Source organism: Grampus griseus (assembly GCF_964374135.1).
Source record: "Grampus griseus genome assembly, chromosome: 14".
NCBI classification, from domain to species: Eukaryota; Metazoa; Chordata; class Mammalia; order Artiodactyla; family Delphinidae; genus Grampus; species Grampus griseus.
In genome coordinates this window covers 62,412,602-62,425,802 of record NC_139008.1, presented here as the reverse complement: position 1 = coordinate 62,425,802, position 13,201 = coordinate 62,412,602, and the positions used below count along the sequence as shown (strand labels likewise).

Sequence of the window (13,201 nt, the reverse complement as noted above, 5' to 3'; positions counted from 1 at the left end):
CTCTGGGGCAGCAGAACTTGCCGCATTTGTCCTCTTCGGGCCTGACCGCCAAGCCAGCTGATCCGTCAAGGTTAAAGTCTCTCCAGTCCTGGGGATTGGCTCTCTCCTGGTGCAGAGATGCCCAGGGTAGGGTGGGGGTGCCAGGCTAGCAAAGCAGCTGCCAGGCCGGAGGGAGGGGGAGGGAGGGAGGTGAGTTCTCTGAGGTGCTGCTGTGCTGGAAACTGGGAGCAGGGAGAGAACTGGTGTGGCACCTCCCCTGGCCGCTCTCCTCTGTGCTGGGGATTAGTTGGGAGTTTTCTTCTGGCCTTGAAGGGAGCGGAACAGCTGCCTCAGCTGTTTTTTCCGATCATTGACGCAGCCTGGAAGGGAAGTGGAGTGTTGCCTGGGATGGGCTGTCCCAAGTAGAGGGGGATTTGGGGGGAGTGGAGGGGCCTGTGCTCCCACTACCTGCGGGAAGAGGGGACAGCAGGAGCCATGCAACCACGGATGGCCTATGGTTTGCATCCTGGCTCCCCTGCTGCCTGTCATGGCCCTTAGGCAGGTCATTTACCTCTTTGAGCATCCGCTTTCTCATCTGTAAACCAGGATACCTGCTTTATGGGGTGAATGTAAGGATCATCAAAAGCAGGTAATATTCACTGGGGGCTTACCTCAAACCAGGGGCTGCTTCAGGTCCAGAATGTGGACTGACTTGCTGAACTTTCACGGGAATAACGTGTACAAGAGAAAACTGAGGCTTGAAGAGGTTAAGTAGTTTACTCCAAATCACACAATAAGTAGCAGGACTGAGGGCTGAACCCAGGCTATCAAGCTCCAGAGGCCCAGCTCTTAACCACCACCCCACGTTGCCTTACCTTCTGGCTTTGCTCTGGAAATGCACTTAAAGCTATCACAGTGCCTGGTACCTAATTGGTTAAATGTTAGTTTCTTCCCTTATCCAACCCCATGTGTCAGGCACTTTCATCTAAGAGATGGCTCTTCCCTGCAGGTGGCCCCTACTCTCATGAAAATGTGTCCCAGGCAGTCCTGACATGACCTCCCCTCTCTGAGCACGTTCACAGTGTTCCCTCCCTTTTGCGCTCAGAGCTGATCCTTGAGGCGACTCCGTGGTCATTTGCTCTTGGGCCAGGCACACTGATGGCACTCACGAATGGTGGCTGACTGACTGAATCCCCACGGGGACAACTACTGACCTGGAGGTGTCTGCCGTCTTCTCAGCACCCCAGAGCCCCATCCCTGCCTCCTAGGCACTCACCAGCCATCAAGGCTTCACTGAGCCGAGAGTCCACTAAATGCATCCCCAGGGTTTTCCAAAGTGAGTTCCGTGGAACCTTAGCTTTAACTATAATTGGCTCGTTCATAATTCTCAAACCTTTGTGTCCAGTGCAAATCTCTTCTTGGAGTTCTAGACTCATCTCTGAGTTATCTGTTTATCTTTTCACCAGTTCTCAGCACATCCCTAACTCATTTCATCAGTACTCTTCCACCCCCAGCCAGCTCCTCCTGTATTCAAAACCATCCACCCAGACGCTCAGCTGGAGTCTTGGGAAGCACTGGCTCTCAACCTAAGCTGTGCTTCAGACTTATCTGGGAGCTTTGAAAAATACTGACGTCCAAAGATACTTATCTCCAACAGGCGTCAGTAGTTTTTAATTCTCTTGCATGATTCCGATGTTCAGCCAGGGTGGAGAACCACTGTTCTGAATCTTTCCTACTCAAACAGAGTCCAGGAACCAGCAGCATTGATATCTGAGGTGGACTGTTAACACAGGCGGCTGCCATGATCCTCCCAGGCCTATATGCACCTCTCTGCAAAGGTGCCTCTCTGTGCCGCGCCTCCCGTCAAGAAGTGGAGTCTATCTCCTTGTCCCCTGAATCTGGGCTGGACTGGCTTTGGCTACTGGATTGTGGTGGAATGACATTGTGGGATTTCTGAGCCTAGGCCTCAAAAGGCTTCGCTACATCTTCTCTCGCCCTCTTGGAGCCCTGAGACTACCATCTGAAGAACCTGGGGCAGGGCTGCTGGAGGATGAGTGGCCACCTGGAAAGAGAGGCTGCTGACAGTCAGTCTCGAGCACCACACATGTGAATGAGGCTATCCTAGACCATCACGTCTCAGCAAATCTGCTAGGTGCCTGCAGCCCTGTGAGAGACCCCAGGCGACACCTGAAGAATCATAAGCAAATATAGTTGTTTTAAGCTGCGAGGTTTTAGGAGGGTTTGTTACATAACAGTAGCTTGTTAGGTATGCAGACTCTTAGCCCCCTGCTCCAGACCTACTGAGTCATAACTGCATTTTTAACAAGATTCCCAGGTGATTGCACAACTTGAAAGCATTGTATAGTCATCCTCCAACAACACCACGGGCAGGTACTAGGGGTCTGCTGTGGGAAAACCATTCACAAACCTTCTCTCCCTTGCTTTCCTGAAGGCAAACTACTTGACTTCCCAGGCTTCCTTGTGGCTGAGGTGCCATGTGACCCAGTTCTAGTGGGTGGGAAGTCAGCAGAGGTTGCTGGGAGGGCTTCCCTTTTGGAATAAAGAGTCAAAGCTTGAAAGAAAGGCTTTGGCCCTTGGGCCTTCCTGTCTCTTCCTGCCTGAGACAAGGACACGGTGTCTGGAGTTGGAGCAGCTGTTTTGTAGCCATGAGGCAACAAGCATGAGCATCAAGGCAACATGCTGAGAGTGGCAAAGCAGAAAGAGGAAAGAGCTGGGTCCTTGTGCAGCTGTTGTGTACGGCCTACCCCATGACTTCCTGTGGCTTAAGATAAATCAGTTCCTATCTGTATAACTGTTAGTTGGCTTGTTAGTGTTTGCAGCCGAACCCAATCCTAAATCATACCAAACTCTAAAAGATACTTAAAACTTCTTTTCATCAAAAAAGAGAAAAAAAAATGCCACAAACAAAATTTAAAAAGCAAAATGACAAACTCAGGAAAATGTTTACAGTAAGTTTGACAGAGGGATGATATCCTCAATATATTAATATCCAAGCCCTTTACAAATTTAGAAAAATGTAAGCCCATTGAAAAATAGAGTATGGACAGCTTACAAAAGAAGAAATGCAAATTTTAAATCTGAAGCCCCACCCATAATCAATGGAATGCACAGAAAACAAGTCAATCTTTTTACCTATGAAGTTGGCAAAGGTTTTCTGTTGTCTTAAATTCAGAACTGGCAAATTTGTGTAATATTTCTAAGAAAGCAATTTGACTGTAATAAGTCCATCCTTTTGACCCAGTAATTCTATTCCTAGGAATCTGTCCTAATGAAACAGCCAGAGTTTCAGCTGAGCTTTATGTGAGAGGATGTTCTCACAGGATTATTTATAAAAGTGAAAAACTGGAATCATGCCAAATGCTCGATTATATGAAATTGATTTCATAAATTTGGGGATGTTTTACAGCCATATGGTAATTTTGGTTTTAATTGTGCTAAGGGACAAGCACTAGCAGCCAAGCATTCGGGTTTTGGAGTCACAGACAGATTGGGGTTCAGGTCCCTGCTCACCACTTACAACCAAGCCCATCAGCAAATGATGTAATATCTGGAGGCCATTTCCTCATCTGTAAAAGAATAAAAGCTGCCTAAAAATGAAATGAGATAACGTACGTAAAATAGTTAGTCTGGGCCTGGCCATACAATGTTTCCAAAAGAGAGGCTCTTATTATTGAATGAGATGAAAAACGCTACATGGGAAATTAGACTCAAAGCTCCAGCCCAATGCCAATTTTGTAAAAGAAAAAGCATGAATATATGCATTTTTGAAAAACTGGGTGGAAATACACCAGATTGTTAAAGATGGTTACGTCTGGATGGTTTTTTCTTTAATTTTCTTCTTTAATTTTCAAATATTCTACAATGAGTATGAATAATTTTTATAGTCAGGGACATTTTTCACTTTTGAAAAACCAAATTTAAAGTCAAGCCCCGAAGTCCTTAATTTCTCTTAACAACATATCATGCTTTTTGTGTGGGTGCCACTTAAGCCTTTTGAAATCCACCTTGTGACAGATTAATAATATCTCTCACTACGGCATATATTAAGACAAACTATTTAATCTCTGTTTTACAGATGAGGAACAGAGAGGTAAGTCCCTTGCCCAAGGTCACACAGCTGGTAAATTGTAGATCAAATTAAAACAGTCTAACCACTGTGGCAAGCTGCCTCTTAGACTACTTGGCACCTCCCGTGACTCATCCCTGGTGCTCACTCCCCACCTGGCCCCACATACCAAGGTGCGTGTTGGTCACAAAGTTCCCCAGCCCCGACAGGTCGTGAGCCCCATCTTCTCTGCTGACAGGGCCATCGTTCCACATGAGGTCGAAGCCTCCCACTCGCTTCTCCCTTCCCGTGAGTCTGGACAGGCAGGAGACAAAAAGGGTTAATGAAGGTGCACCTGGTAGGGCCCTAAGACTCAAGCCAGGTCCCTGACTGTTCCCTGCACCCGACTGGTACCCACCCTGTCAGAGTATATCTTCTTTTGTCCATCCATTCACTGGTCGTTTCCCAGGCGCCCACACAGGCCTCAGATGGGTCATCCCCCATTTGTCCCCAGGCTTCCACACTTGCCCCCAGTAACATGCACCTATTCGTGCTTTCTGGTTTAAAGAAGTCTGCTGTTCTTCCCAGACCACAGACTCCATGAAGTCAGGGACTAGGCCTGTCATGTCCTTTATTGTGTCCCCAGTGTGTGACACAGGCCTAGCACATAGTAGGGTCTCAAATGTTTGTCGAATGAATAAGTGATGGTGGATATAGTGGGCACCTGAGGTTCTGCCTGCTCAGCATACATTTCACCATTTTTTAGCCTGTGGGTACCTGGGTTTTTCTTTGGAAAACCATGCCTCCCTCTCTCACTCTCATGGCTCAGGTGGGGTTAACCCCACCCCCCTGGGAGGTGGGCACAATACCTAGGTCAATCAGAGTCACAGTGATTGGTTCCGGTATGGGCATGCGACTCAATCCCCACCAATGAGCAATGAGAGTCAGCCCTCAAACTTTTGCCAGAATAATTGGGGAAAAGTTAATACGGAGGAAAGAGATGAGAGAGAGGGAAGTGAGAACAGACAAACCAGCCAACACTGCCTGAGCCATTCCTGAAGTCAAACCCTGGATCTTTCTATTATATACACATCATTATATCAATAAATAGCCTCTTACTGTGCACTTTCTGTGAGTTACACACTTTATAATAAATTATCTTGGTAAATTAATCTAACAAACCTGAGAGGTAGATAGATATGAAATCTCCCATTTTACAGATGAGAAAACTGAGGCTCAGAGAGGTGAAGTGAGTGGTTCAGGGTCACACAGTCAGGAGATATTGAGGAAATCCTGCTGGGCCAAATCTCAGAAAGCTGTAGTTGGCCTGCTCTGCTGGGACAGGGCTGAGTCCCTGGGCCAGGATCTGACCCTGTGTGGACATTGCAGTTTCTCCATCTGTAGAATGCTGGGGCGGGGTGGACAGAGCCATCTCTGAGGGCCTCTCAAGTCCCAAGGTTCTGAGTTCTCTATCCTCGGTGGGAACCCCGATGGTCAGGTACAGGGATGCATGAGCAAGGTTGCTCTCCCTCACCTGGCCTCCATGTCCACGATGTGCAGGGTGTCTTCCAGGAGGCAGGTCTTGAGCTCATAGTCCTCCTGGCTGCTGGCTGTCAGTGATGGGGATGCATTGACCTCCAGGAGCCACCTGCGGAGGGAAGGGAGTAGAGAATCTTAAGTGTACCTGGTCCCTGAGGCCCCTGGAATTTCACTGAGAGGCTAGATAGGGTGCCTGGGTCTCACCCTCAATTCAACCAGGGCTGCTCTCTCCACATTTCCATTTGAAGAAAGGGTTCAGGGGCTAAAACTTTCTTCTTTTAATTAAATTTATTTTTAATTTTGGCTGCATTGGGTCTTCGTTGCTGCGCGCAAGCTTTCTCTAGTTGCAGCGAGCGGGAGCTACTCTTCATTGTGGTGCGCAGGCTTCTCATTGCGGTGGCCTCTCTTGTTGCGGAGCACGGGCTCTAGGCGCGTGGGTTTCAGTAGTTGTGGCACGCGGGCTCAGTAGTTGTGGCTCGCGGGCTCTAGAGCGCAGGCCCAGTAGTTGTGGCGCACAGGCTTAGCTGCTCCGCGGCATGTGGGATCTTCCCGTACCAGGGCTCAAACCCGTGTCCCCTGCATTGGCAGGCGGATTCTTAACCAGTGCACCACCAGGGACGCACAAAACTTTTGAAAACAACTGTCACAAACTTGGGCAGTTCCCACAGGGTCCAGGTGGTGACTTATAGGAAGCAAGTTGGTGGGGGTAAGAATGATTTTGCTTCCCTCATGCTTGTTATCGCTTTTCCTTCTTTCAAAAGAGCTGTGAGTACAAGAAAAACTCCTTTCCTAGTGAAACTTTGCCCATAAATGGCCTGACACGTCAGGGGGTGGGGAGTAGCAGGGAGGGGTAGGGACTGTGGTGAGCCGGAAAGAGCATTCCATGTCTAAAGGGGTGGCTATGGAGGCTCTAGGAGAGCGTTGCCCTGTGAGAATGTGAACCCAGAATTGCAAGATCCTCTGACTTTCCCAGAAAAGCCAAAAAATCCAGGTTTTTGTGTAAACATCTTCCAGTTATTGGAGACTGTCAATGAAAATCAACCAAATGCAAAAACATCGGGAAGGCCAAACTCAAAGTGTCTGCAGGCCAGAAGCAGCTCAAGGGCCGCCAGCCTGCAACCGCTTGTTTTGTGCAACCCTGTCATTTTACAGACAGGAATCTGGGGCACAGAGAGGGCAGGGCTCACCCAGCAGGTCAGTGGGAGACTAGGGCCCCCTTTCCACTATTTTCTGCCTCCTGCCAAGCTTGTTTCCCCTTTCAGTGTCCACTTTAATGCCCATAGCACATCTTGCATCCCCGGGGGCAAGGGAGAGAGACCCACTGGTGCCCGGCCCCTGTTTCTCTTGAACTTGGGCCCGACTTAGGTCTTGCTCTAGGGCTCCTACTCCTAGCTCAGAAAGCCCCTCAACAGCTATACAGTGACCCTGGGGAGGGGGTTGGGTCCAGGAACCTCAGTGCTGTGGGAGCAGCTCAGCCCAGGAACATGGACCCTGGGCCTGGCTCAGCCCTTGACTTACTGCATGACCTCAAGCTGCCTCAACAACCCCACTGGGCTTCTGTGCCCTGTTGTATCACGTAAGGGCCATCACTGTGTTCCCTGATAGTTCAGGTTTGTTCTACTCATCAGCTCAACCTCCTCGTGGGCACTGGGAGGGCACAAAATTCTTGGCAGGGATCGACATGGTAACAGTACTTCCTTACATGGCACTTTGCATCCTCAAAGCACCAGGGCTAACAGAGGGGAAGCTTCTTGCCTGATAGGAGGGGAGGATCGCTGACTCAGCAGATGCTCAGCAAAGGCCTCAGTGCCAGGCATGGGGCTCAGTACCTCACTTCTTCCTCATAACGATCTTACAGACAGAGTGACCGTTTTATTTTATTTTTTAATATTTTTTGGCCGCACCGCGCGGCATGCAGGATCTTAGCTCCCCGACCAGAGATCGAACCCGTGCCCCCTGCAGTGGAAGTGCAGAGTCTTAACCGCTGGACCGCCAGGGAAGTCCCACAGTGACCATTTTATAGACAGGCAAGCTGAGGCACAGAAAAAGAAAGTGTGCCCCACTGGGAAGTGGCAGAGCTGAGCTCAAACCCGGGCAGTCCGGGTGCAGAGTGTGTAAAACACCCCTCCAGGCCCTCCGGGCCGCGAGCCCATCCACTTACGGCTTGAGGTCCTGGTCTATAAGGATGTCATAGCCATACAGCTCGAAGCAGTGCTTGTCGCTGATGATCACCTTCTGCACGCTTTGCAGGCTTCTGATGAAGATGTTGTCCATGTCACTGAAGAGCGTCTCCACTGCCGTGGGCCCATGCTTGGATGCCAGATACTGCCGGAAGCGCTGCAGCATCCACTTGCAGCCCTGGGACCCCGCCGCCGGGTTGGGAGAGGGAGCCTCGGTCAACCCGGACCTGGCCCATCCAGACCATCATTTACCATCAGCACAGCCCCTAGGCTTGGATGAGAGGGGCCCAGCCCTGAGTCCTGTGATTAGGAGAGCCCCAAGTGTGTCCCTCCTTGAGGGGCGAAGATTCTACATGCCCAAGAGCCTGTGCCTCTCTTTCTAGAGCACAGCCTGCTATCCACCACCCCAGAAGTCCCTGACCAAATGCCCTGCACCAGTTTCCTCCCTGGGCCTGCCCTTACGCAGACAGACTGCCCTGACCATTGTGCAGCCCAAGGCCCAGGGAGTCACCAACAGCTTGCTGTTTGTGTGTGTGTGTGTGTGTGTGTGTGTGTGTGTTTGAAGGAAGCCCCCTCGGGGTGATGGGGAGCTGGGGACCATCTCTTCCTGGGCTCTTCTGTTCTGGCTTTTAACTCTGAAAAGTCTGAGTGTTCTAAATATGAACCTGGCCTTGCAGGTTATTAGGTAGACAGATGACAGATGACAGATGAGAGATAGATAGATAGATAGATGATAGGAGTATATCTGTCAAGGTAGGAGGATACAACACATTTTTTTAAACAGTGTGTTCGTTTGATTTGTAACTTTTAAATATTTAGACACATGACGTGTGGGCCTCCATTTGTACTCTTGCCCTGGGCCCTGCAAACGGGAAGGGTGATCTGAACTCTCTTCGGCTCCTTGGTATCCCTCCTCCTCCCCCCAGCCCAGTCCCAGAGGCCATACCTGGAGGGCAGAAGCCCAGGTTCCTCACCTTCTTTGGGTGGTAGTCAGGAGACGTCTTTTGCACGGCGACATTGGTGAGGTGGACGTCTGGCAGAGATTAGTGGTCAAGGGCCAGTGCGGACAAGAAGGCGCTGAGCCCTGTGCCATGTAGCCCCCAGGGACCGAACTGAGACCCTTGCTCGGGAAGTGATGGGGGAAGGCCACCAAACAGCCCAGAGGTCACGTGCGGGGGCTTCGGAGTCAGATGGGCTCGCACCCCTGAGCAAGTCACTTAACCTCTCTGAGCCTGTTTCCCCACCTATTAAATGGGGGCGTGTAGTAGTATACTGACCTCACAGGGTTATCTGAAAAATCAGATAAGACGCTGTGTAGAAGCACCTCTTACAGTGCCTGGCGTGGCTGATATTAGATTAGGATTGTTCCACTCAAGAGGAGAGAACACTTTCTAACATGTAGAAAGACCAAGCACAGAACAGCCATCTCAGGACATTCTGAGCTCTCTGTCACTAGAGGGGCTCAGCCTGGGTGGCCACTGCAGGAATACCAGAGAAGTGACCCAGCATTGGGATGGGGTCAAGTTGGCCGCCTTTGAAGTCCCAGCCCTGAGAGTTTGCCTTTCGGTATCATTACCATCGTCACCACCAGTAACATCGGCAACACTTTGAAGCTTACAGAGCATGTTCACACACTTCAGCTCATGTATTCCCCAAATCATTCCCATCTCACAGAAGAGAGCTTCGAGGCTCAGAGAGGATGACAGCCACTCAGAATACCCCTTCTCAACATCCTCCTCCACATAACTAAGTAAGATGGATCCCCAAAACCTTGTGTAGTGACAAGACATAACTTTCACTTGGACTTGTTGGTGAGACAGGCTGAGACCTTTTGCTGCAGTGCTTGCACCTGGATACACAGAAACTGTAAGGGACCAAAAATAACTGCATGCATGCGCAGTTGGGGCAAGTTATGGACAACAAGATACAAAGAGACCAAAAAGCCCAACTGCCACTTCTGAAGAGCCAGGAGCAAAAGCAGAGGGTCGGGAGCAAAAGCAGGGTATTGCACATGCCCCCTACACACCACCACCACCAAAGCGTTGGGCAAACCACCTAAGCCACCCTTCTGGCCCGACCCCTGGACACACCCTTACCTTCATCCCATATAAGGAACCAGCTCCCCCCACCTTGGTGAGTAAGGGAACTTGTTACTTGTTCTTGCCCCCCACTGCTGCAGCAGGGGCCCCAATAAAGCCTTGGCTGAATTTCTTCTCTGGCCTCTGATCAATTTCTATTGATTGAGGAGGCCAAGAACCCTGGTTGGTAACATTGGGACATTTCACACATGCAGAGGTAGAGGCTCTAGGTCACTGACCCAAGTCTAATTCCCCTAACATGTATGTTTCTCCATATTTGTGGCATATTGGACAGGGCTTCAGCCTCTCCAGAGAAGGTGGGTATTCTCTGTAGCACCATTTTCCTAGAATGTCTTCTTTAGGGCTTTTCAAAGACCTTTTTTTTTTTTTCACATTTGTCTGAGAGATTTTCTGCCTTAATTTCAAAAGAATAAGCACATAACAAACCACTAAAAGGAAGAGAGCCCTTACATTTTTGGTCAATTGATTTTCAAAAAGGGTGCCAAGACAACTAAGTGGTGGGAAGCAAAGTATTTCCAACAAATGGGGTGGGGATGCCTGAATATCCATGTGTGAAAGAATAAAGTTAGACCCCTTTCTCATACCATAGACAAAAATTAACTCCAAATGGACCACAGACCTAAATATAAGAGCAAAAACTATAAAGCTCTTAGAATAACATTTAGGAATAAGTCATTGCAACCTTGGGTTAGGCAGAGCTCCTTAGCTGTGACAACAAAAATACAGGTGAAATACACACAGAAAAAACTTTTGACAAAATTCAACATTGATTTATGATTAAAAAATTCTCCAGAAAGTGAGCATAGAGGGAACCTACTTCAACATAATAAAAGCCATATATGACAAACCCACAGCAAACATCATTCTCAATGGTGAAAAACTGAAAGCATTTCCTCTAAGATCAGGAACAAGACTCTCACCACTATTATTCAACATCATTTTAGAAGTTTTAGCCACAGCAATCAGAGAAGAAAAAGAAATAAAAGGAATCCAAATTGGAAAAGAAGAAGTAAAACTGTCACTGTTTGCAGATGACATGATACTATACATAGAGAATCTTAAAGATGCCACCAGAAAACTACTAGAGCTAATCAATGAATTTAGTAAAGTAGCAGGATACAAAATTAATGCATAGAAATCTCTTGCATTCCTATACACTAAGGATGAAAAATCAGAAAGAGAAATTAAGGAAATACTCCCATTTACCATTGCAACAAAAAGAATAAAATACCTAAGAATAAACCTACCTAAGGAGGCAAAAGACCTGAATGCAGAAAACTATAAGATACTGATGAAAGGAATGAAAGATGATACAAACAGATAGAGAGATATACCATGTTCTTGGATTGGAAGAATCAACATTGTGAAAATGACTATACTACCCAAAGCAATCCCTATCAAATTACCAATGGCATTTTTCACGGAACTAGAACAAGAAATTTTACAATTTGTATGGAAACACAAAAGACCATGAATAGCCAAAACAATCTTGAGAACAAAAAACGGAGCTGGAGGAATCAGGCTCCCTGACTTCAGACTATACTACAAAGCTACAGTAATCAAGACAATATGGTACTGGCACAAAAACAGAAATATAGATCAATGGAACAGGATAGAAAGCCCAGAGATAAACCCTTGCACCTATGGTCACCTTATCTTTGACAAGGAGGCAAGAATATACAATGGAGAAAAGACAGCCTCTTCAGTAAGTGGTGCTGGGAAAACTGGACAGTTACATGTAAAAGAATGAAATTAGAACACTTCCTAACATCATACAAAAAAATAAATTGAAAATGGATTAAACTTACCTAAATGTAAGGCCAGACACTACAAAACTCTTAGAGGAAAACATAGGCAGAACACTCTATGACATAAATCACAGCAAGATCCTTTTTGACCCACCTCCTAGAGTAATGGAAATAAAAACAAAAATAGGGCTTCCCTGGTGGCGCAGTGGTTGAGAGTCCGCCTGCCGATGCAGGGGACAAGGGTTCGTGCCCTGGTCCGGGAAGATCCCACATGCCGCGGAGCGGCTAGGCCCGTGAGCCATGGCTGCTGAGCCTGCACGTCTGGAGCCTGTGCTCCGCAAAGGGAGAGGCCACAACAGTGAGAGGCCCGTGTACCTCAAAAACAAAACAAAAACAAAAATAAACAAATGGGACCTAATGACACTTAAAAGCTTTTGCACAGCAAAGGAAACCATAAACAAGACAGAAAGACAACCCTCAGAATGGGAGAAAATATTTGCAACCGAAGCAACTGACAAAGGATTAATCTCCAAAATATACAAGCAGCTCATGCAGCTCAATATCAAAAAAACAAACAACCCAATCCAAAAATAGGCAGAAGACCTAAATAGACATTTCGCCAAAGAAGACATACAGATGGCCAACAAACACATGAAAAGATCCTCAACATCACTTATCATTAGAGAAATGCAAATCAAAACCACGATGAGGTATCACCTCACACCCGTCAGAATGGCCATCATCAAAAAATCTACAAACAATAAATGCTGGAGAGGGTGTAGGGAACCCTCCTGCACTGTTCATAGGAATGTAAACTGATACAGCCACTATGAAGAACAGTATGGAGGTTCCTTAAAAAACTAGAAACAGAACTACCATATGACCCAGCAATCCTACTACTGGGCATATACCCTGAGAAAACCATAAGTCAAAAAGATACATGTACCACAATATTCATTGCAGCACTATTTATACAATAGCTGGGACATGGAAGCAACCTAAGTGTCCATCGACAGATGAATGGTTAAAGAAGATGTGGCACATATATACAAGGGAATATTACTCAGCCATAAAAAGGAACGAAATTGAGTTATTTGTAGTGAGGTGGATGTACCTAGAGTCTGTCATAGAGTGAAGTAAGTCAGAAAGAGAAAAACGAATACCGTATGCTAATGCACATATATGGAATCTAAAAAATACAGTACTGATGAACCTAGTGGCAGTGCAGGAATAAAGATGCAGATGTAGAGAATGGACTTGAGGACACGGGGGGAGAAGGGGAAGCTGGGATGAAGTGAGCCAGTAACATTGACAAATATACACTACTAAATGCAAAATGGATGGCTAGTGGGAAGCTGCTGCATAGCACAGGGAGATCAGCTCGGTGCTTTGTGACAACCTAGAGGGGTGGGGTAGGGAGAGTGGGAGGGAGGCTCAAGAGGGAGGGGATATAGGGATATAAGTATACATATAGCTGATTCACTTTGTTGTACAGCAGAAACTAACACAGCATTGTAAAGCAATTATACTCCAATAAAGATGTAAAAAAAATTATATTGAGATTAAAAAAAAAGCACAGGTGGCAATAAA

The 13,201-nt window shown here is 47.3% G+C and overlaps 1 protein-coding gene across 1 annotated transcript in view; it reads right to left on the bottom strand.

The window, feature by feature from the left end:
• Positions 1 to 282: 282 nt before the first annotated feature.
• The window catches only part of TTLL9 (tubulin tyrosine ligase like 9), a gene marked incomplete at its 3' end in the record, with an annotated part of 42,634 nt that continues 29,715 nt past the window's right edge, over positions 283 to 13,201 (bottom strand). The window contains exons 8-12 of the mRNA XM_082670726.1: positions 8,739 to 8,797; positions 7,746 to 7,942; positions 5,580 to 5,693; positions 4,236 to 4,360; positions 283 to 359 (exon numbers count right to left, since the gene is read on the bottom strand). Coding sequence (XP_082526852.1) covers positions 283 to 359; positions 4,236 to 4,360; positions 5,580 to 5,693; positions 7,746 to 7,942; positions 8,739 to 8,797 — 572 coding nt within the window. The remainder of the gene's footprint in view (positions 360 to 4,235; positions 4,361 to 5,579; positions 5,694 to 7,745; positions 7,943 to 8,738; positions 8,798 to 13,201) is intronic.